Consider the following 24,982-nt stretch of genomic DNA (forward strand, 5'->3'; position numbering starts at 1 on the left):
CACAAAGTGAAATTAAACTCTAGCCATAATTCCTTTATACACATGAAAATGTCTATGATCTTGAGAGTTAATATACATAAAGTAAGAATTAAGTACGCACAATGGGTAAAATCCAGACAGTGAAATTATCTTAAAAAAGAAATGGAAGGAACTTCTTCTGTAACAGGCAGGCTGGACAAAAAGCGGCACAAAATGCAATAACAGTACAGAAGTACATATAGAATCCACATTAAATACTGGTAGACGGGACATGCCGTCAGATCAGTGCAAACTTCGACAAAACAGAGAAGTGTCAATTAAACAGGCATGTTTCACTTGGGAAATCTTATGTACAGCACACATAGTACCAAGACACAGACACGGTCTGTGCACTCCATCCACAAGAATTCTCCAGGCACCAGGAAGAAAACCAAGTGGAACACCTCTGTCACCTTCCAACGTGTAGTCAGTACCGCTATCTCCCTGTTGTCTTCCTGACTCAATGACCACCGTGTTCGTCTGTTGCTGCCTAGCCCTCCCACTTACTGTTCGGTAAGTGCGAGAAGGACGCGCTTACAATAAAAGACTGCAACTTAACGAGACTTGGGAGAATCCCGAGGCTGTGGTATGTAACGTAGCATTGTACGATCTCTTTACAAATCTGTATCAATATGAAGAAAATCTTGCATTTGTTTCGGTTATCGTTTCGTAAATATCAAGCTACGTCGTGGCTTAGTGGTAAGCGCACAGGATTCGCATTTGGGAGGACGACGGGTCAAACCAGAGTCCGGTCATCTTGATTTAGGTCTTCCGTAATTTCCCTAAATCGCTTCAGGCAAATGACAGGATGATTATTTTGAAAGGGGGCGGCCGACTTCCTTCCCCATCCTTCCCTAATTCAATATAACCAATGACCTCGCTGTCTCGTCCTCTGTCCCCAATGAACCAGCCAACCAAGCGACGTCAGTTGTGAACGATTTGGTCCTAGTTAGGTAATTTGCGTATGATCTTTCTTGCCGTACTTCAGACTCAGCGTGGCGTGTTCCGTTGAACATCAAGGAACATTTGAGAGTAACTCGTGGATACCTGCGGGTCAGTGTGACTATGTAGAGTGTGAAAATCATTCTTGTCGGATTGGTGACTTCTGGATGCCTTCGTGTGGAGAACTTGTAGTAAAAACAGACGTTCACTACCAACAATATTATATTAACACTAAATACAGACCTGACAGCCATTTTGCAACGTGTTCAAGAAGCAATAAAGCCTAATTAATTGAACTTTGAATCATTTAAAGCCTGAAATGAGGCCAAAATGACTGATCCATCAAATGTAAGAGCACCGAGTCCATTAACACGACGCAGTACATTGCATCAAAAATTACCAGCTGCAGTCATAAATATAATTATAATCCAACACTTCATTCCACCACAAATGTCTACACTTACTGAGAGATAAATGATTTTATGTCACACAAGAAGCTATGTATCCACTACTGGCATTGAACTATAGCCATAGTCTAACAACTGAAATGTTGTTAAATACTCTATCATCTTATGTTTATACGTCTACGGCTGTCGAACCAGATCGTTATTAGTGAATCGATGTATTAACTGTGGTAACTGCTGATGAAGGTGTGCTAGAAGCACAAATATCTCGGCATTAATGAGATATCAAATAAAAAATTACAATAAGTGCTGTTGGGAGACATGACATGAACTGTCGATCACGATACGTATTTTAGTTATAAAATCATTGCTGTAGGTATAATGGTAGATTTGTTTGTAAGTCGAAGTGTTGTACGAAGTGTGTAACTTGGTGGGGAGATGCTGGAGCACCCACTGGCTCAAGTGTTATGACCTCGGTGTGTTGGTAGGGGAAAGGTGCTCTTGGGAACAGGAGAGATGGAAGGGAAGAAAGGACACGTCGGTCGAGGTGGAGAGACTCTAGTTTTCCGCCATCTGACAGCACGGAAGAGTGCGGTGATTTTATTTTAAGATGGGACACTTTGGATCGCTTATTTGATCTTAGTCAAATAATAAAGCAATTGTGGCTACATCTGTGATCTCAGATAAACGAGATGCATCCACTGACACAACAGTATTTTCAATATTTTTAAAACTTCAGAAGCTAATGTTTTAAAGTGACTAAATGTTTTCGCTATGAATATCTGAATTAACAACTTTTAGACGATTCATGTGGTTACAAGAAACGATATCTCAGACCATAGCATTTCACTGTCGCATTCATCCCACAAAACTACGTATCTGTAGCTATTTTATTTCTTGATTTATTACGTTTCTTTTTTATCTATTCATTATGCAAACGTCTGTCACACGCAATATTCTACCCAATAACACAACAAATTAATGCAGCATAAATACCTCGTATCATGCCATGCTTGTGTGGTTATTTAAGGAATATTTTACTATTTTTCTGGTAATTTTATTTAATTGTTGATTACAAATGCTATAAAAAACGGCGGTTATTAAAAGTGGTGAATTACTTGTGTTAGCTGACATAATTAGAGTGCCAAAAGAAGCTGTCAGGCAGCTAAAATAAGTATCTAAACACTGTTTAGTGACCATTCATTATCATCTAACATGAGTCCACTTGTGCAAGAATACTAACTTATTTATTCGTAAGCAGTTCTTTATTTCTTATTGTTGTGAATATTCTGAGTGTGTTTGAATATTCATAACATTTGTCTATCTAAATATTGTGGTAATATATTAGTTTAGTTCTAGAAGTGGTCAAGTTGAGTCAAAACGTGTCTGGAGAACTAAAGAGCGATGTACTTTTTTGGTGATGAAAGCCTTCAGGCGAAGGAAAAGTAGGCAGTGAGAGAACTGCTGAAGTCAAGTGGTCAGGTATTTTTCGAATGATGCACTCAGAGGAGTGATTCTGGACACTTTTCGTTTAGAAGACAGACCTGCCTGAGGTACCATGTGGTCTTTCATCGCGATCGATTATTGATTCTGGGTGGTGAAGAGCCCAGTAAGTACTGTAATAATTGAGAACACATAGAGTGTGAGTTGCTACTCATGTCTCGCTTGTGTTAATTTGTAAATTATTATGTTGAACACTGAAATATTTTGAGCTGGTGAATATTTTGTGTATTGTGATCACGAAATTGACTTAGTTTTCATGCGTCCTCGATTATTTACCCACGTGATTGTGCTAGCATTCTTGTAACACTATCAACGTAACTCTACTGCATTGTGTAAGTTTATTATCTGTCTGTATTTTACCTGGATATCATGGGACTACTTTCTGTTATTTGAGATATACTTTCATGAATAAAAAGTATTCGAATAGTTTATATTATCTACATCACTACAGATGTTAAAATAGAACCTTTTTTTATTAAATTATTCATTTTGCTATTATCTTATATTTCTATGTATTTGATTAATTCGCAATTCTAGCCGATGCATGGACTATTTGACTGCAGTATCACAGCTTCAGATGGTTATTTGCAGAGAGTTAACTGCTGGGCATAAAAGCAGACGTGAGTGGCTCGACCCCATAACTACACTGAGCTGCCCTTTGTAAACAGAGTCATGTATAACTCAGTTACCTACGTTATGAGGAATAACAGTTAAGGGCAAAACTGTTTGCTCATATGGAGAGCTGTTATGAGAGCAACCACTCAGGAGGAAACGGTTATGTAACAGCGCAGTTTGGGAATAATTTCATCCCTGTGGTCTCACTTAAGACCTTTTAAAAACGAGACAAAGCAGCACTAAATTCACAAGAAACATCTTTACATTCCCCGACAGAATTAATCATAAACAGCGCAAAACAATTATAAAACAGTCACCAGGAATATTAATTTGATCCCGTAAATACATTTGAACAATGTACACTCTCTTTTACAGATAACTAAAGGCATCTCAAGTCCCAATCAGAAATCTTGAAAGTCTAGAAGAGAATGTAAATCAATCTGCACTCCTCAGTCTTCTGTTGCCAATCATCACATTCTCCATGCAAAAATGTGAACAATCTTAATTTCTCTCAGCTGATGCGCCCTGGAAAACAAAAAAATTTCGTAAAATTCTGACTAAAGTGACAAATCGATTTAAGTTAATTATACACACGATGTTCCCTACGATAATCATTAATCTGTTACAACAATAACTTTACCCACAGGTAATAATCTACATCCCAAAATCTCAAGCAAAGTAAAGAGACTCCTTCATCATCAGTACACCACTCTATCCCCATATATTAATTACTGTTGTATAGGGCACAACGAAATCCATAATCAAAATTTAAAGTTGCTTACGCCCTTAATGCATGCAGTGAGGTGTGTGCACTCTGCACTGATGCGACCAGCCTCCTCTTTCTTTTTTTGGCAGCGACACTGCTACGAATGGTAATGAATCTGGCACACCAGAGAAGTCTGTATATGATCTACATGTAAAACTGTTGTGAGCATCAACAGCTATGGCTTAATGTTCATCAGTACGGTCATCTCAGATACCTGTTATGGAGCTTGATATTGGTGACGAATTTCTTAATTTTTTTCCTTCTGTGTGAAAGAGATTGCTAACAGTATCTGCTGACTTATGTGGTACTCCAGTAGTCTAGCACTGTGCTGTCCCATTCTCTCCTGTCCTTCGAGCATCTTCATACTGGCTTTCTGTATGTGCTTCCACTTTTATCATAATGTCCTAGGATAATTTCGCACTGGATCCCGATTGCTTACTACCTTATGTTTCAGCTTTTTCCGACCATATACCATGCCTTATGGTGGTAAACCTGTGTTCCCTGGAATCTTAGATTTACAAGATCCCAACCATTGTCATGGCTATTCACATAGTGGCTTGGTGTTCCTCCTATTGTTTAATGTGCATACTGCATTCTTCCATTTGTCTGTGAGGGTCATGGACTGCTCATCAACTTGCAGATATGCAATACATGACGCAACTGTGTCATCAGTTCCCTCATAATAGTGCTGCTCTGCTCCTTGACAAATTTATATTGAACACCATCTTTAGTAAGCAATTATTCACCATGGACCCTGCTGCCGTATTTGCTCACATATCATAATAAACAATCTATTATGACACGAATATAATGGTTCACTGATGGTGTTTGTGGAAAAGGCTCTAAAATATCCATTTCTATCATTTTAAAAGTCCTGCTATCTTCAAGCAACGTTTGCAGTGGAATATGTTGATAGCTTAATTCGGCCTGATTCACACAAGGTACTCAGTTTTTAACATACTTCCATTTGTATTCTTTGGACACAGCACCAGTACTTTTCAGTATTTTGTTGCTATATAGTTCTATGGATCCATAATAGCTAACAAACGATCATGTTCTTTTTTTAACACTTGTTCTCATAATACACAAAATGGACCTTAAGCCTTTGAAACAGTTTTATTGTCCCTGTTCATGGCATAATTCTTTTTTAAAGAAATGACTGCTTTCAGTTCAACATCAGTCATCTTCAGATCTGATTGTATCATTTACAAGAGTAAGCTGGCCAATTATCAGCTAAATTTACATGTTATATAGTATAATAAATTTTATACGACGTACCACGTAAATTTTGGTGATTGTTTCATGGATTACTCTTTTAGCTGCTGCAATAAGGGGTGAGGATTGTTCATCTTGAACCAAAAACTGTCATTTTTTTTAAAATTTAAAGCAGTCAAAATGGATAATAAGTCTGTTTTCATTCAGTGAATATAAGTTCTATCTCCAAGAATGTTATATGAATTTTTGCAAAGTTTATTGTCTTGCATTATACACCATCATTTGTGTAGAACAGTGGTTGTGTCTCATAGAGCTCACACTCCTTGTCAGTAGCTTGTGCTCCTTCTCACCCCACATTGGTGAGACCTACTGTCAGCAATACGCTAGTCACTATATCACCATGTCAGTTCATTCAACAACATGTTTTATCTTCATTCAATGCCACATCCATTCCATATGTAATTTGTTAGAAATAAGCCAGTATGGGAGGTTGCACTCATGGTCTAGGGGTAGCATATTTTAATAGCAATCAAAATATCCTCACTCCTGCATTCGAGCCCCACCACTACTTAGGTTTTGAATAATAATCATCAGCAATGGCGGCTGAAGACTTCTATCATATGCTGAGTGGTACTTAAGATACGTAAATAAATTAGTGAAATCAATGTGAAGTGAAGTAGAAATTAGAAAATAAATGAAATACGTAGTTTAGTTTAGAAGAGTTACACACTGGCAAATAGCGGGCAGAGCAGCAGAGGCATTGACCGTGAAGTCAGCATGTTCAGGAGAAGCCATCGCCCTCCCCACATAAGCGGAAGCTGTCGATTCAGCCGTAAGGGCATCGCCCCACCGTCTCACGTGTTTCTCAATTGTCACATGTGACCAAAGGCCCTCGCCTACATTCCAAGAGCCAATGATTGACGTTAAGAAAATTCTTTGACAAGCTTTCCAACGTGACGGAAGAGGCAATGACTGTGAAGTCGTTCACCTCCAGTGAACTGAAGTAAATAAATATGCGAGATGCAGTGGGCCCGACAGTAGTTCTCAGTTCCAGTACAGTTCAGTCGGTGCTGAAGGCCGTCATGCAGGAAGAGACTACATCGTACACAGAAGCACCAAGTCCGCCGCTGTAGTGGAATAGCAAGCAGCAGCCCCATCGCCAGAAGACAGAAGTTAGAAGGTATTTGAAGACTGGTTTTTACCTGCCTGGGTGACTCGTGAGGATGGGAAGGAGACAGCCTCACATCAGCAGTCACCTGTGAGCTGGTGATGAAGATCTGACAGCTGAAGACTGGCAAGCTGGAGTCCGTTGTTCGAGTCCGGGACACTGGTCTTCCCCCGCCACGCCGCTCCACTGGCCGACGCACAACACTGTCACACGTTGCCGCATAGAGAGAGAAACACTGTGACGCCACATCCAAGGTATCACCATCTGATTCACGACTTCGTTCTCAATAATGAAACGGGCCACCGCAAGATGCGCATCTCCAGTCAACTGGGCGAAATGGCGACACTAGATACACACTGCCAGGCGTAATCAGACGCCACCGCTGCCGCAGGATAAGGCTTCACAGACGACACAGCTGCCGCTCTCCCAGCCAGATCAATCCAGTAAGGAAACCATTGTACAAATCTTTCAATAAAAGTTATCTTATGTAAAAATGTTGTTTCACTCTACCTCATACCCGAGCCAAGGAAGAAACCACCCTACCCACGTGTTGTTACGAGAGAAAAAGTAATTTATTTAGTGTTTTTCACCCTGACATAATGCCTTAGAATCAAATGCCCTTTGCAGTAATGCCCATCCTGACAATTGACTAGCATCAAAAGAGGTCATACAGTTACACATAAGAGGTCACCATCGTTCAGCCAGCACAGAGGAGGCGGAGGAGCAGACAGAGGTTGAGGGCACTCTTTTGTCCTCTGGGTTGAAAACTACCCCTAAAGGCAGAAGAATCAGCAATGATCAACAGCATGAAGACGCAGAAGGCAATAGAAACCATTGCATTAAGGAACATCTACAGGACATGTGGCTTGTAACTGAGGAAGTGTTATGATGATCTCTCCATTGGCAAAAGATACCTGAATAGTCCCCTATTTGCATCTCTAGGAGAGGACACGAAGGGGGAGATGATTATGAGAAAAAGATTGAATACCTAACTAAAGATTAACGTCCTAACAGAAGGCGCATGGAATGTCGGAAGTCCAAATGTGGTAGGAAAGCTAGGAAGTCTGAAAAGGAAAATGCTTATGGTTTGCCTAGTGCTGGTAGCAATAATGTACAGAAGAATGGAAAAGAAAATTGAAATTGTGTTGGATGAGGATTAGTATAGCTTTAGAATAGGCAAAGGCCCCAGAGATACAATTCAGAAGATTCAGTTCAAAAAGGAAGTAAGACTAAAAAAAGAAAACCAAGACACATTCAAGGATTATCGACCTTGAAAAAGCGTTCGACAGTGTCAGATGGTGCAAGATGTTCGAAATTCTGAGGAAAATGTCGGTAAGCTATAGGGAGAGAGTGGTAAATACAACTTGTACAAGAGCCAAGAGAGAATAATAAGAGTGGAAGATCAATAACGAAGTGCACGGATTAAAAAGGGTATAATACTGGAATGTAGTCTTTCGCCCCTACTGTTCAATCCATACACCGAAGAAGAAATAATGAAAGTAAAACAAACGCTAAGGAATGGAATTAAAATTCAAGATGAAAGGATATCATTGAAATAATTCGTTAATGACATTGCCATCCTCCGTGAAAGGTAGCAAGAATTATATGACTTCCTGAATGGCTGAACAATGTAATGAGTACAAAATACGGACTGAGAGTAAATAGAAGAAACATGACAGTAATGGGAAGTATCAGAAATGAGAACAACGAGAAACTGAAAATGACGATTGTTGATCATGAAGTAGATGAAGTTAAGGAATTCTGCCACCTAAGCACCGAGATAACGAATGACGGATGGAGCAAGGAGGACATTAAAACACAGGCCTTCATTTGATGAGGAAATCTCTGATAATGTAAGCGTGGAGCACAGAATGGTGTATCAGTGAAACCAGAACTATGAGAAAAACAGGAAAGAAGAGAATCTAAGCATTTGAGATGTGGTACAACAAAAGAATTTTGAATGTTAGGTGGGTTGACAAGGCAAGGAATGATGAGGTTCTCCAGAGAATCGGCGAGAGAAGGCATATATGGAAAACACTAACAAGAAGAAGGCACGGGACGGTAGGACATCTATGAGGCATCACATAATAACTTTCATCGTACTAGAGAGTGCTGTAGAACATGAAAACTGTACAGAAAGACAGACAATGGGATACTGTACGGGTCTTCAGCCTGAAGACTGGTTTGATGTAGCTCTCCATGATACTCGGTCCTCCACGAGCCTCTTCACCTCTGGATAACTGTAGCATCCTGCATCCTCCTGAATGTTCTTACTGTCTTCATGTCTTGATCCCCCTCTACGATCTTTACCCCCCACACTTCAGCTGAACACTAAACTGGTTATCCCTTGATGTCCCAGAATGTGTTCTACCAACCAAACCCTTCCTAACGTTAAGTTGTGCCACAAGCATCTTGCCTCCCCAATTCTATTCAGTATCTTCTCATAATTTACGTGATGTACCCATTTAATCTTTAACATTCCTCTGTAGCACCACATTTCGAAAGTTTCTATTGTTTTGGTCTAAACTGTTCATCGTTCATGTTCCACTTCCATATATTCCTACACTCCCGACAAATACATCCAGAAAAGAACTTTTGAACACTTAAATCTGTATTCGATGTTAGCGAAATTCTCTTCTTCGAAATATTTTTCTTCATCCTGTGTCCTCCTTTCAAGACAATGTTCATTGTATTCAACAGCTCTTACAAGCGCTTCGCGATCTCTGACGAAATGACAATGTCATTAGCAAATTTTGAAGTTTCATTTTTTCCCAGAGCTTAAATTCCTACTCCAAATTTGCCTGTTGTTTCCATTACTGCTTGATCGATGTACAGATTGAATAATATTGGGGACAGGCTACAAACCTGTCCGCTCACTTCTCAACTGCTGTCCCTAGACTCTCATTACTGATTTTTTGTGTCTGTACAAGAAGTAAATAGTCAAATTTATAGCGAAACTACCAGCCACGTAGGTCTAAACTGTTTTTTATTTTATTTTAACGAAGTCTCAGCGTCCTATAGCCCGTTCGAAAACAATATACCCGCTTTGTTACGGAATATTAATAAACATTTGTGATCATATTTAGTGTTAAAACTAATTTACGAAGTCTCTATATGTATAGGCTAGTAACAACAGTGTCTTTCGACTATTGAAAAGTTTATAATTAATGTGAAATTAGAATCAGAACACTCTTTACTAGAAATTACTAATAAAGAGCAGATACTTAATGTTCTACACTCCCTGTTCCAACGCTTCATGACCCTCGGTATTATCATTTTCAATACACACATTAGGAGGCTTGAGGTTCATATACACTCCTGGAAATGGAAAAAAGAACACATTGACACCGGTGTGTCAGACCCACCATACTTGCTCCGGACACTGCGAGAGGGCTGTACAAGCAATGATCACACGCACGGCACAGCGGACACACCAGAAACCGCGGTGTTGGCCGTCGAATGGCGCTAGCTGCGCAGCATTTGTGCACCGCCGCCGTCAGTGTCAGCCAGTTTGCCGTGGCATACGGAGCTCCATCGCAGTCTTTAACACTGGTAGCATGCCACGACAGCGTGGACGTGAACCGTATGTGCAGTTGACAGACTTTGAGCGAGGGCGTATAGTGGGCATGCGGGAGGCCGGGTGGACGTACCGCCGAACTGCTCAACACGTGGGGCGTGAGGTCTCCACAGTACATCGATGTTGTCGCCAGTGGTCGGCGGAAGGTGCACGTGCCCGTCGACCTGGGACCGGACCGCAGCGACACACGGATGCACGCCAAGACCGTAGGATCCTACGCAGTGCCGTAGGGGACCGCACCACCACTTCCCAGCAAATTAGGGACACTGTTGCTCCTGGGGTATCGGCGAGGACCATTCGCAACCGTCTCCATGAAGCTGGGCTACGGTCCCGCACACCGTTAGGCCGTCTTCCGCTCACGCCCCAACATCGTACAGCCCGCCTCCAGTGGTGTCGCGACAGGCGTGAATGGAGGGACGAATGGAGACGCGCCGTCTTCAGCGATGAGAGTCGCTTCTGCCTTGGTGCCAATAATGGTCGTATGCGTGTTTGGCGCCGTGCAGGTGAGCGTCACAATCAGGACTGCATACGACCGAGGCACACAGGGCCAACACCCGGCATCATGGTGTGGAGAGCGATCTCCTACACTGGCCGTACACCACTGGTGATCGTCGAGGGGACACTGAATAGTGCACGGTACATCCAAACCGTCATCGAACCCATCGTTCTACCATTCCTAGACCGGCAAGGGAACTTGCTGTTCCAACAGGACAATGCACGTCCGCATGTATCCCGTGCCACCTCACGTGCTCTAGAAGGTGTAAGTCAACTACCCTGGCCAGCAAGATCTCCGGATCTGTCCCCCATTGAGCGTGTTTGGGACTGGATGAAGCGTCCTCTCACGCGGTCTGCACGTCCAGCACGAACGCTGGTCCAACTGAGGCGCCAGGTGGAAATGGCATGGCAAGCCGTTCCACAGGACTACATCCAGCATCTCTACGATCGTCTCCAAGGGAGAATAGCAGCCTGCATTGCTGCGAAAGGTGGATATACACTGTACTAGTGCCGACATTGTGCATGCTCTGTTGCCTGTGTCTATGTGCCTGTGGTTCTGTCAGTGTGATCATGTGATGTATCTGACCCCAGGAATGTGTCAATAAAGTTTCCCCTTCCTGGGACAATGAATTCACGGTGTTCTTATTTCAATTTCCAGGAGTGTAAAATTTCCGGTGCACCTACGATTGTGAAGTATTCCTTCTAACTATATGATCTAGTGGATGTCGATATGTATAGTGTAGGGATACAGATACAGATAAGCTGATTTACCATAAGATCAGCGGTCGTTATAAGAATGCATACATGCTACAATCTCAGCATCGATGACGATATGTTTTAGGCCCTTATGACTGTCTGAACCTCAATTGCTTATTTATTCCTAGACATGTTGTCAGTTTGTTATGTTTTAGGCTTTCATATTCCAGGATAAGACTGATTATTGTGAGTTCTCTCGTTTTTCTTTCACTGTTGTGATATTATTTTACGTGTAATACATCATGCATTCTTTATTGTAGGATTGGGGGAAATCAAACAGACAGATTAGTTTATCGTGTGTTCTATTGTGTTAGACATTAAGTTTGGAATTCACTTGTATCATGCTGTATATGCGCTGGGATTCGCTGAAATTGACTGAAATATGTATTTTAATGCTATTAAGAATTTATGCCCACAAAATCTCCAGCCACTGTCCTCTCTCATCGTTTCTTACACCACGGTATTAATGAGCAAAATGAGTAACGGTTGATTTACTTAGAATATACTACAGTTTTCTCCTATTAAGTCACTGTATGCCAAGGAAATACGCTAAATTTTGATGATACTGCTGTCTGCGAAGTGAGGATGAAACTGTTATTAAATATAATGTTCAAGGAATGGTGGGTACAAAACTCGAACATACACACTCATCGTTCGCCTGCTAAGACCAAAAGTCGATAGGACCTTCCCATTTACGGCTGTCCCATAAATTCTCAGCATTCTGTTGTCCAATGATGGTCCAGCCATTTTGGTTTGTTGCTTTGATAGTGATAAACCCAACACTACGACATGGTTAATATGAAACTGAGGAAGTAAGCTATACTGAGATGCCAGAGTTTCAACAATTGCGATGATGTTACCCCCATCTATTTGTATGCGTTGGCCGCTCTCAACAGTGACTCACTGATATTGTAATCATAGGATACTACGTTTTTTTCGTTTTGTGACGCGCATAGTAAGTCAAAACGCCAGTTAAAACAATGGACAAAGTCTGGTGCATGTGCACCGAAGAAGCCAAAGACCATGTTGTCAGAGGTGATGACCATAGCTTTTTGAGATTCCCAAGAAATAGTCCTCGCAGATTACTTGGAAAAAGCAGAACTAACGGACTCCTATTATGCTCCATTGCTGGATCGTTCGGAAGTTGCGTTGGCCGAAAAAAGACCAAGGTTGGCGCGCGTAAGAAAGCGCTCTTTTATCAGGATAATGCACCATCCCACACATCAGCGAAAGTGCATTAATTGGGCTCTGAATTGGTTCTTCATCCACCCAATTCGCCAGACTTAACCCTAAGTTGCTGTTCCTTATGTATATAAACGATTTGGGAGACAAACTGAGCAGCCGTCTTCGGTCGTTTGCAGATGACGCTGTCGTTTCTCGACTAATAAAGTCATCAGAAGATAAAAACAAAATGCAAAACGATTTAGAAAAGATATCTGAATGGTGCGAAAAGTGGCAGTTGACCCTACATAACGAAAAATGTGAGGTCATCCACATGAGTGCTAAAAGGAACTCTCTAAAATTCGGTTACACGATAAATCAGTCTAATCTAAAAGCCGTAAATTCAACTAAATACCTAGGTATTACAATTACGAACAACTTAAATTGGAAGGAACACAGGAAATGTTATGGGGAAGGCTAACCAAAGGCTGCGTTTTATTGGCAGGACACTTAGAAAATGTAACAGACATACTAAGGAGTCTGCCTACACTACGCTTTTCAGAAAATGTAACAGACATACTAAGGAGTCTGCCTACACTACGCTTTTCCGTCCTCTTTTAGAATACTGCTGCGCGGTGTGGGATCCTTGCCAGATAGGACTAACGGAGTACATCGAAAAAGTTCAAAGAAAGGCAGCACGTTTTGTATTATCGCGAAATATGGGAGAGAGTGTCACAGAAATGATACAGGATTTAGGCAGGACATCATTAATCGAAAGGCGTGTTTCGTTGCGACGGAACCTCCTCATGAAATTCCAATCACCTACTTTCTCCTCCGAATGCGAAAATATTTTGTTGACACCGTCCTACATAGGGAGGGACAATCACGGTGATAAAATACGGGAAATCAGAGCTCGTACGGAAAGATATAGGTGTTCATTCTTTCTGCGCGCTATACGAGATTGGTATAATAGAGAATTGTGAAGGCGGTTCGATGAAACCTCTGCCAGGCACTTAAATGTGATATGCAGAGTATCCATGTAGATGTAGATGTAGATGTAGAATGGATGTGAGCAGGTGCAGCACCTAGTTAGTCGTGACCTCTTTAATATTTGAACTGTTGAAATACACTCCTGGAAATTGAAATAAGAACACCGTGAATTCATTGTCCCAGGAAGGGGAAACTTTATTGACACATTCCTGGGGTCAGATACATCACATGATCACACTGACAGAACCACAGGCACATAGACACAGGCAACAGAGCATGCACAATGTCGGCACTAGTACAGTGTATATCCACCTTTCGCAGCAATGCAGGCTGCTATTCTCCCATGGAGACGATCGTAGAGATGCTGGATGTAGTCCTGTGGAACGGCTTGCCATGCCATTTCCACCTGGCGCCTCAGTTGGACCAGCGTTCGTGCTGGACGTGCAGACCGCGTGAGACGACGCTTCATCCAGTCCCAAACATGCTCAATGGGGGACAGATCCGAAGATCTTGCTGGCCAGGGTAGTTGATTTACACCTTCTAGAGCACGTTGGGTGGCACGGGATACATGCGGACGTGCATTGTCCTGTTGGAACAGCAAGTTCCCTTGCCGGTCTAGGAATGGTAGAACGATGGGTTCGATGACGGTTTGGATGTACCGTGCACTATTCAGTGTCCCCTCGACGATCACCAGTGGTGTACGGCCAGTGTAGGAGATCGCTCTCCACACCATGATGCCGGGTGTTGGCCCTGTGTGCCTCGGTCGAATGCAGTCCTGATTGTGGCGCTCACCTGCACGGCGCCAAACACGCATACGACCATCATTGGCACCAAGGCAGAAGCGACTCTCATCGCTGAAGACGACACGTCTCCATTCGTCCCTCCATTCACGCCTGTCGCGACACCACTGGAGGCGGGCTGCACGATGTTGGGGCGTGAGCGGAAGACGGCCTAACGGTGTGCGGGACCGTAGCCCAGCTTCATGGAGACGGTTGCGAATGGTCCTCGCCGATACCCCAGGATCAACAGTGTCCCTAATTTGCTGGGAAGTGGCGGTGCGGTCCCCTACGGCACTGCGTATGATCCTACGGTCTTGGCGTGCATCCGTGCGTCGCTGCGGTCCGGTCCCAGGTCGACGGGCACGTGTACCTTCCGCCGACCACTGGCGACAACATCGATGTACTGTGGAGACCTCATGCCCCACGTGTTGAGCAATTCGGCGGTACGTCCACCCGGCCTCCCGCATGCCCACTATACGCCCTCGCTCAAAGTCCGTCAACTGCACATACGGTTCAAGTCCACGCTGTCGCGGCATGCTACCAGTGTTAAAGACTGCGATGGAGCTCCGTATGCCACGGCAAACTGGCTGACACTGACGGCGGCGGTGCACAAATGCTGCGCAGCTAGCGCCATTCGACGGCCAACACCGCGGTTCCTGGTGTGTCCGCTGTGCCGTGCGTGTGATCATTGCTTGTACAGCCCTCTCGCAGTGTCCGGAGCAAGTATGGTGGGTCTGACACACCGGTGTCAATGTGTTCTTTTTTCCATTTCCAGGAGTGTATTACCGGTGACTGATTATAATTTTTTCCGATATCGCTTTGACTGTGATACACTCATCTTTGAGCAATACAGCCTTCGCTTCTTGTGCGATCACTAAATTTCGTGAGGTATCTGAACTCTGACCTAAGCTTTTAGACTGGAGATTTTAATGTGTTGCAGAGTGGCTGTTTCACACCTCTTTTTTCCAGTTATCAGCCAGCTGTTGGTGTCTGCTATCTTATTTTGATATCTTTCACTGTCTTTACTATTTCTTATCTTAGTTTAGAACTGACATTGAGATCTTCGTTACTTTTTTTGCAAGTTTGCATTATCTTGCCTTTCTGTACTCTCTTTACGTTTCTATTCGGAGTTCTCCTTTTAGTCATTTTATGAGATTCCTCTACCAATGTCTCATTACATTTTGCTACCGACGGTGAAGATGTTGCTTTTATGCGCCCTCAGAAAGTTAGCATCATAATCACCACTATCCTGCGATTACCGTTCCTTGACAAGGAGATGGAGTGCCACTTCGTCCGTAGACACTCGCACCTCGTACATCATACTGGAAACGTCTGCTGTGTCACACGATCTTCTATTGGTGTCACAGACTTCCTCCAACTTAGCATGGATTGATTCAGTGCTGAAAAAGACGGTCGTGCGAAACCCAGCTCGCGCTATTCGTCCACGAGACTCAGAGGGCCATAGACACGGGTTCCGAGGTAGATGCCGTGTTTCTTGACTTCCGCAAGGCGTTCGATACAGTTCCCCACAGACGTTTAATGAACAAAGTAAGAGCATATGGACTATCAGACCAATTGTGTGATTGGATGGAAGAGTTCCTAGATAACAGAACGCAACATGTCATTCTCAATGGACAGAAGTCTTCCGAAGTAAGAGTGATTTCAGTGTGCCGCAGGGGAGTATCGTGGGACCGTTGCTGTTCACAATATAAATAAATGACCTTGTGGATGACATCGGAAGTTCACTGAGGCTTTTTGCAGATGATGCTGTGGTGTATCGAGAGGTTGTAACAATGGAAAATTGTACTGAAATGCAGGAGGATCTGCAGCGAATAGACGCATGGTGCAGGGAATGGCAATTGAATCTCAATGTAGACAAGTGTAATGTGCTGCGGTTACATAGAAAGATAGATCCCTTATCATTTAGCTACAAAATAGCAGGTCAGCAACTGGAAGCAGTTAATTCCATAAATTATCTGGGAGTACGCATTAGGAGTGATTTAAAATGGAATGATCATATAAAGTTGATCGTTGGTAAAGCAGATGCCAGACTGAGATTCATTGGAAGAATCCTAATGAAATACAATCCGAAAACAACGGAAGTAGGTTACACTACACTCGTTCGCCCACTGCTTGAATACTGCTCAGCGGTGTGGGATCCATACCAGATAGGGTTGATAGAAGAGATAGAGAAGATCCAACGGAGAGCAGCGCGCTTCGTTACAGGATCATTTAGTAATCGCGAAAGCGTTACGGAGATCATAGATAAACTGCAGTGGAAGACTCTACAGGACAGACGCTCAGTAGCTCGGTACGGGCTTTTGTAAAAGTTTCGAGAACATACCTTCACCGAAGAGTCCAGCAGTATATTGCTCCCTTCTACGTATATCTCGCGAAGCGACCATGAGGATAAAATCAGAGAGATTAGAGCACACACAGAAGCATACAGACAATCCTTCTTTCCACGAACAATACGAGACTGGAATAGAATGGAGAACCGATAGAGGTACTCAGGGTACCCTCCGCCACACACCGTCAGGTGGCTTGCGGAGTATGGATGTAGATGTAGATGTAGAACTTCTGGTCAGATTAAAACTGTGAGCCGGACCGAGACTCGAACTCGGGACCTTTGCCTTTCGCGGGCAAGTGCTCTACCAACCGAACTACCCAAGCACGACTCACGCCCCGTCCTCACAGCTTCATTTCTGCCAGTACCTCGTCTCCTACCTTCCATACTTTACAGAAGCTCTCCTGCGAACCTGCAGAACTAGCACTCCTGAAAGAAAGGATATTGCGGAGACATGGCTTAGCCACAGCCTGGGGGAAATTTCCAGAATGACACTTTTACCCTGCACTGAGGTACTGGCAGAAGTGAAGCTGTGAGGACGGGGCGTGAGTCGTGCTTTGGTAGCTCAGTTGGTAGAGCACTTGCCCGCGAAAGACAAAAGTCCCGAGCTCGAGTCTCGGTCCGGCACACAGTTCTAATCGGCCAGGAAGTTTCATATCAGCGCACGCTCCGCTGCAGAGTGAAAATTTCATTCTGATTCAGTGTATTTTCCATTCAACAGCAGAAAAACGGAATATCGCACAATATTCTACTTTACCAATGGTCTCTGGCGTTTTGTCTGCCGGTGAGCTACGGTACTGGGGTACAGGAATTTTAACGTGTGCCTGGCCTGTAGACTTGGTGATGTCGACAAATATACGGTTCCACTTACTCTTTCTAGGCTTGAACATTTTTCTGCCGATTTCCCGAAACGTCGAGTCAGGGTCCTGGAGCGCGTTGCACTGCAGGCCGAAGGCGCAGGTGCCGATGACGTCAGTGGAGAACTTGGCGAGCGCGTCGCGCATCTCGAGGACGGCGCCGGCGCCGTGGGCGTCGGCCAGGGCGGCGTCGGTGCTGGCCTGCAGCTGGGCGGCGCACTCGGCCAGCAGCGGGAACATGGCCTTGATGCGGCCCGACGTGAATGTGGGCGACAGCTTGGTGCGCAGCGGCCGCCACGTGCGGCTGCCCACGTGGAACAGGTTCAGCGCCATCGGCGTCGTCCGCGCATCCGACACCTGGAAGCGAACAAAGAGTTGCGTGCGACTACAGTGGGCTGCGAGAGCGCTACAGGTTGTTGAGCCCCCTAATGGGTATGAGTTTTCTCCCCCTCGCGACTTATGCAATCCGCGTGTAAGCATATCTGTGGAGTGTAGGTATATGTCAGAGTTTTTTTTTTACATTTGTGATATTGTAGATGGATAGCTCCCTCACGAGCGTTGCATAGTTGGCAACGGAAACACAAGTTTCCGACAGACGCCGATACAGGCCGCACGATGACCCGGAGGAGCCAGTGACGCACACCTGCTGAGTCACAGCTTCAGAAGCTCCGATTACGAGTGCCCTATGCCGCCGCAAAATACGAGGGTCACTCCAAAAGAATTGCACACTATTTTTTAAAAAAATACATCTTTTATTCTACATGTTTGAAGGCTTTAAAGTGTGTAAATACATCCTTTAGGAACAATATTTTCATTTCTCCACATAATTTCCATCCCTCTCAACTGCCTTACGCCATCTTGGAACCAGCGCCTGTGTATCCGCACAGTGAAATTCTGGACCAACCTGTTGGAGCCACTCTTTGGCATTGTGCACAAGGGAGTCATCATCTTCAAAATGGTTCAAATGGCTCTGGGCACTATGTGACTTAACATCTAAGGTCATCAGTCCAATAGAACTTAGAACTACTTAAACCTAACTAACCTAAGGACATCACACACATCCATGCCTGAGGCAGGATTCGAACCTGCGACCGTAGCGGTCGCTCGGTTCCAGACTGAAGCGCCTACAAGCGCTCTGCCACACCGGCCAGCTCATCATCTTCAAACCTTGTTCCACGAAGAGAGTCTTTCAGTTTCCCAAAGAGATGATAGTCACATGGAGCCAGGTCAGGACTGTAAGGTTCGTGTTTCAGTGTTGTCTGTCCGAGTTTTGTGGTCGCTTCCATGGTTTTTTGACCGACATGTGGCCGTGCATTGTCGTGCAACAGCAAAACATCCTGCTTTTGCCGATGTGGTCGAACACGACTCAGTCGAGCTTGAAGTTTATTCAGTGTCATCACATATGCATCAGAACTTATGGTGGCTCCACTTGGCATGATGTCCACAAGCAAGAGTCCTTCAGAATCGAAAAAACACCGTACCCCTAACTTTTCCAGCAGATGGTGTGGTTTTGAAGTTTTTTTTTTCCTTGGGTGAATTTGCATGATGCCACTCCACTGATAGACTCTTCGTCTCTGGTAAAAAATGATGGAGTCATGTTTCATCTCCTGTCACAATTCTTCCAAGAAATTCATCTCCACCATTCTCGTACTGTTCCAAAAGTTCACTGCATACCGTCTTTCTTGTTTCTTTGTGAGCCACTGTCAACATCCTGGGAACCCACCTGACACAAACCTTTTTTAATGCCAACACTTTCAGTATTCTGCAAACACTTCCTTCCCCTATCCAAACGTAGCGTGACAATTCGTTCACTGTGATGCATCTGTCAGCAGTCACCAATTCGTTAACTCTCTGGACATTGTCTGGAGTGTGTGCGGTACGAAGCTTGCCGCTGAGAGGACAATCCTCAATATTGCCGTGCCCGCTTTCATCACGTAACCTGCTTGCGCAACGACTAACTGTACTGCGATCGACAGAAGCATCTCCATACACGTTTTTCAACCTCTTGTGGATGTTTCCCACTGTCTTATTTTCACAGCACAGGAATTCTATGACAGAACGTTGCTTCTGACGAACGTCAAGTGTAGCAGCCACCTTGAAGACATGCTGTGACGCCGCCACTCACGGGAACAGGTTGGACTAAGTTTGAAAACAAGAGGGAAGGATGCATCTACACACTGTAAAACTTCCACACATGCAGAATGAAAACTATTTTTACAAAAAGAGTGCACATTTCTTTTGGAGTGACCCTCGTAGTACGGCCGACGGTAGCTTCACGGTACAGTCTCAGTTGCAGTCTTCAACAGTGTCAGTCAGCCTTCGGCAGTTCACTCGCGCATTAGTATCGCGACCCTTACACTGCATGACGCTATGTAGTTTTCTTCCCATAGCAGCTGGACTTAATTCCTGTTTGTTCTTTTGTAAAGACTTTTCGCAATGCTTGGAGCACGTTACAAACTATGGCGTCCACACACTTTGTTTAACAGGTGAATGTAACTACGGATATTAGGGTTTAGATTATGATATGTTCTGCCATCATTGGGGATGCTGTGACGCAGACGGATAGCGAAATTCTGCATCAACCGCTGAAGTTTCAGAACATCGGTGTTGTCGATGGCCTTCTGAATGGCTGTTTTCAGCTCAACAGTGGTTTTGGGGTTATTGCTGTACACCTTGTCTTTAATATAGCCTCACAAAAAGGAGTCCAATGTGTTCAGATCCGGCCAGTGACCTCCGGGTACCCCAGAATCTGGTACCCAAATTGCTATTGCGCGACGTCGAGCACTCTTCAGCTTCTACGAGGTCAAGCTCCGTCTTGCATTAACCACATCTTGTCGAAACCTGAGCCACTTTGGATAATGGGTATGAAATCATCTTCCAAAACCTTCATGTACCGATAGGTAGTCACCGTGCCATCAAGGAATATCCCACCGATTATTCCATGAATAGGCACTGCACGCCACACAGTCACCATTGAGGCTGAAGAGACTTCTCAGTCCCCCAAATGCGCCAACTTTGCTTGTTGACGAACCCCTCCAAATGAAATTGGGCTTCGTCGGTTAACTTGACCATCCATACGCACACTAATTCCCAGCATGCTCTTCTGTCAGCCTTGCCGTTTGAACTCCTAAAGCAAACCGTTCAGAAGTTATGACAATTTTAGTTCATACAGTTCAATAATTGTCACCCTGTATGCTAATAATTTCTGCTTCTATCCAGCTTCCATGCGCTGACAGCTGCTGACCCGCTCTGTAGTCCATCTCTTCTTAGGGTTGTGTACAAAGTAGTATTCAGCAAAATCATTAGTCCATCCCACGAGATCCTGAAAGTTATCGTCAAACAAAACTTGCCCTTCAATAGATATGGTGAACATACGTTAACACTTGCATATATCAGAAGTCAAAAAGTAAATGTTGGTTCCTCAAAGCACAATTAGCTTAAACAAAAACTTTCAAATACCACAAACGGATCGTCACGGCTTCCGATGAAACCTGTACTGGTTTTAACTGAGAGATAATGTAACTGATTTCTTGGTTTCGAGTCCAGAATTTAGCACACAATCTTGACTACATCTCAGCTCTAGAACAACAGCGGCTCCATCTAGAAATATTGTTACCCATTTGATGAAATACACGTTCAGAGATTGTCACGGCTAAGCTGTCAAAGCCAGAAAGATTGCTGTATAATAAACAGAGCTCTGCAAATTCTGCTATGCTGCATTATATGGCCCAGATTGAGCGAAAATATATTGTTGGTCTCCTGAACACAGTTCCGTTTGTCGTATATTTATTTATTTATTTATTTATTTATTTAACCTGGCAAGATTAGGGCCATCAGGCCCTCTCTTACATCTAACCAGGCATTCTACTTATTTTACATTCGTATGTTTTAGTAGGCATCTTAAACTACATCTAGTACAAAAAGTGAAATAAACAATTTGAAAGGTACACCTGGAAAAATACATACATATAGAGTTTATATTCTTAGGTCACAAGTACTGTTATAATTAGACATTATTGAAGAGACAGATTTTAGATAGGAGTGCTGGCAGCAGGGAGTATGAGGGAGACTCATGGTGAAGGGAGGAGCAGAATAGAGACATGATGATACATAATTAAGGAAATATAAAGGAAAAGAAGATTGCGTGGCTAATAGAGATAGATGAAGAGGAAGGCATCTCAGGAGCAAGGTAGGAGACGCTAGCTTTGCTATTTGACAGATGAGGGCATTGTCCGTGTACATTAATTTTGTGGAGAACTTTGTGAGGATGGTAGTAGGAAATGCTTCAACTTCTTCTTAAAAGCAGCAGGAGATCGAATTTTGCGCAAGGTAAGGGGCAGTTTGTTCCAGAGGCGGACAGCGGCAACTGAGAAGGAGTTTGCAAAAGTTTTTGTTTTGTGAGTGGGCACCGTTAAGATACCAAATAAGAGTGACCTCGTGTTTCGATTATGATGACATGACAGGTTTTTAATCTCTGAAGCAAGGTACTGGGGTGCTTGCGCGACGAGGAGTCGGTGGAGTAGACATAGAGTGTGGTAGTCACGCAATTTGTCCGGCCGCAGCCACCCTAGCTCGGAGTATGAAGCACTAACATGATCATATCGGCGAATGTTGCAGGTGTAACGCACACAGGCATTCATGGTTAGCTCTAGCCGTCTTTTGTTTTCACTACTCATGCCTTGTTGAATCACGTCACAATTGTGGAGGTTCGGTAGAACGAGTGCTTGCACGAGCTGGCGTTTCAAGTCCTGTGGAAATATGTTCCGAAACTTTTTGAGAGCATAGAGACAAGCAGACGTCTTTCGGCACATTGCGACTGTATTCTCCGCCCAGTTGAGATGCTCATCCAAAGTTACACCCAGGTTCTTCACTGTTTTCTGATTTGGTATTGGAGTACCGTCGAGCAGATTAGGAGGTAGCCGTTCGCGGAAATCTGAACTTATTAATTTCTGATGGGCTATTAAGATTGCTTGCGTCTTTTCTGCATTTTGTTTAAGCCCCAGGTTTTTCGCCCATGTCACTACTGAAGACAGATCATCATTCATCTGAGCGATTGCAGTGTTTACATCTTCAGGTCTGACGCTTAGGTAGAGCTGGAGGTCGTCGGCATAGAAATGATATTTACAGGAGGACAGAACCGACGAAATATCGTTGACATACAGTCCTGGAAATTGAAATAAGAACACCGTGAATTCATTGTCCCAGGAAGGGGAAACTCTATTGACACATTCCTGGGGTCAGATACATCACATGATCACACTGACAGAACCACAGGCACATAGACACAGGCAACAGAGCATGCACAATGTCGGCGCTAGTGCAGTGTATATCCACCTTTCGTAGCAATGCAGGCTGCTATTCTCCCATGGAGACGATCGTAGAGATGCTGGATGTAGTCCTGTGGAACGGCTTGCCATGCCATTTCCACCTGGCGCCTCAGTTGGACCAGCGTTCGTGCTGGACGTGCAGACCGCGTGAGACGACGCTTCATCCAGTCCCAAACATGCTCATTGGGGGACAGATCCGGAGATCTTGCTGGCCAGGGTAGTTGACTTACACCTTCTAGAGCACGTTGGGTGGCACGGGATACATGCGGACGTGCATTGTCCTGTTGGAACAGCAAGTTCCCTTGCCGGTCTAGGAATGGTAGAACGATGGGTTCGATGACGGTTTGGATGTACCGTGCACTATTCAGTGTCCCCTCGACGATCACCAGTGGTGTACGGCCAGTGTAGGAGATCGCTCCCCACACCATGATGCCGGGTGTTGGCCCTGTGTGCCTCGGTCGTATGCAGTCCTGATTGTGGCGCTCACCTGCACGGCGCCAAACACGCATACGACCATCATTGGCACCAAGGCAGAAGCGACTCTCATCGTTGAAGACGACACGTCTCCATTCGTCCCTCCATTCACGCCTGTCGCGACACCACTGGAGGCGGGCTGCACGATGTTGGGGCGTGAGCGGAAGACGGCCTAACGGTGTGCGGGACCGTAGCCCAGCTTCATGGAGACGGTTGCGAATGGTCCTCGCCGATACCCCAGGAGCAACAGTGTCCCTAATTTGCTGGGAAGTGGCGGTGCGGTCCCCTACGGCACTGCGTAGGATCCTACGGTCTTGGCGTGCATCCGTGCGTCACTGCGGTCTGGTCCCAGGTCGACGGGCACGTGCACCTTCCGCCGACCACTGGCGACAACATCGATGTACTGTGGAGACCTCACGCCCCACGTGTTGAGCAATTCGGCGGTACGTCCACCCGGCCTCCCGCATGCCCACTGAACGCCCTCGCTCAAAGTCCGTCAACTGCACATACGGTTCACGTCCACGCTGTCACGGCATGCTACCAGTGTTAAAGACTGCGATGGAGCTCCGTATGCCACGGCAAACTGGCTGACACTGACGGCGGCGGCGCACAAATGCTGCGCAGCTAGCGCCATTCGACGGCCAACACCGCGGTTCCTGGTGTGTCCGCTGTGCCGTGCGTGTGATCATTGCTTGTACAGCCCTCTCGCAGTGTCCGGAGCAAGTATGGTGGGTCTGACACACCGGTGTCAATGTGTTCTTTTTTCCATTCCAGGAGTGTATAAAGAAAACAAAAGTGGTCCTAAGACTGATCCTTGTGACACCTCCGAGGAAACATGTTTCCAGGAAGATTTTTCATTTACGCAGACAACACATTGCTGTCTGTCTTTTAAGTAGCTTTCAAACCATCTCATTGCACTATCAGAGAAATTAAGCTGTTGCATTTTTCTGAGCAATATGTCAAAGTTAACAGTGTCAAAAGCTTTGCTGAAGTCCAGTAGCGTCAATAGGGATGATGAAGCTGCAAGAACGTGTGATTAGTAATCAGACCAAGTGGAAGATCTCGTGGGCTACGTGCTAAGGTGCTAACATCTCAATAGTAGCAAATGAATTTCCTGTAAGGAAAAAATTTGCTCTGCTAATTATTATGGTAAGGGAAGGGTTTAGCCAAGTATACCTGCATATCTGTTAAGCTCCATTTGCCAATATCACGATATTTCTACTTGGTGCGTCGGGAGGCGCCAGGAAAAGCTAGCTGCGCTGTGCATTATGTCATCTGATCCATTCCACCATACCACCATCCAGTACGACTAAGTGCCTATTGGCGGGTTTTCTTTCTGCTCCCTGAATTCACCTCTCTCGAACAAAGCGTTTGTCGTCTTACATATTTGTCAGTGTTATATACATAAGGAAATCAGGCATGTGTCGGGGTAATACTGTGACAAAGTGGGAGGAATGGAGTGCAGCGCATCATGTGAACTTGCAACAATTCTAATACAACTAGCATCACGGAGACTTTTTGAAGGCATAAAACAAGCAGAGCAGGACCACAATGGCTGTGCAGGCCAGCTCCTATCATAAAGTAAGAG

At 44.5% G+C, this 24,982-nt stretch overlaps 1 protein-coding gene across 1 annotated transcript in view; it reads right to left on the reverse strand.

Annotated features, from left to right (window-relative positions):
* LOC124805307 (cytochrome P450 6a2-like) overlaps nucleotides 1–24,982 on the reverse strand; it is a 119,491-nt gene that overhangs the window by 39,043 nt on the left and 55,466 nt on the right. The window contains exon 3 of the mRNA XM_047265823.1: nucleotides 17,608–17,950. Coding sequence (XP_047121779.1) covers nucleotides 17,608–17,950 — 343 coding nt within the window. The remainder of the gene's footprint in view (nucleotides 1–17,607; nucleotides 17,951–24,982) is intronic.

The sequence above is a fragment of the Schistocerca piceifrons genome, chromosome 7 (assembly GCF_021461385.2).
Source record: "Schistocerca piceifrons isolate TAMUIC-IGC-003096 chromosome 7, iqSchPice1.1, whole genome shotgun sequence".
NCBI lineage: Eukaryota > Metazoa > Arthropoda > Insecta > Orthoptera > Acrididae > Schistocerca > Schistocerca piceifrons.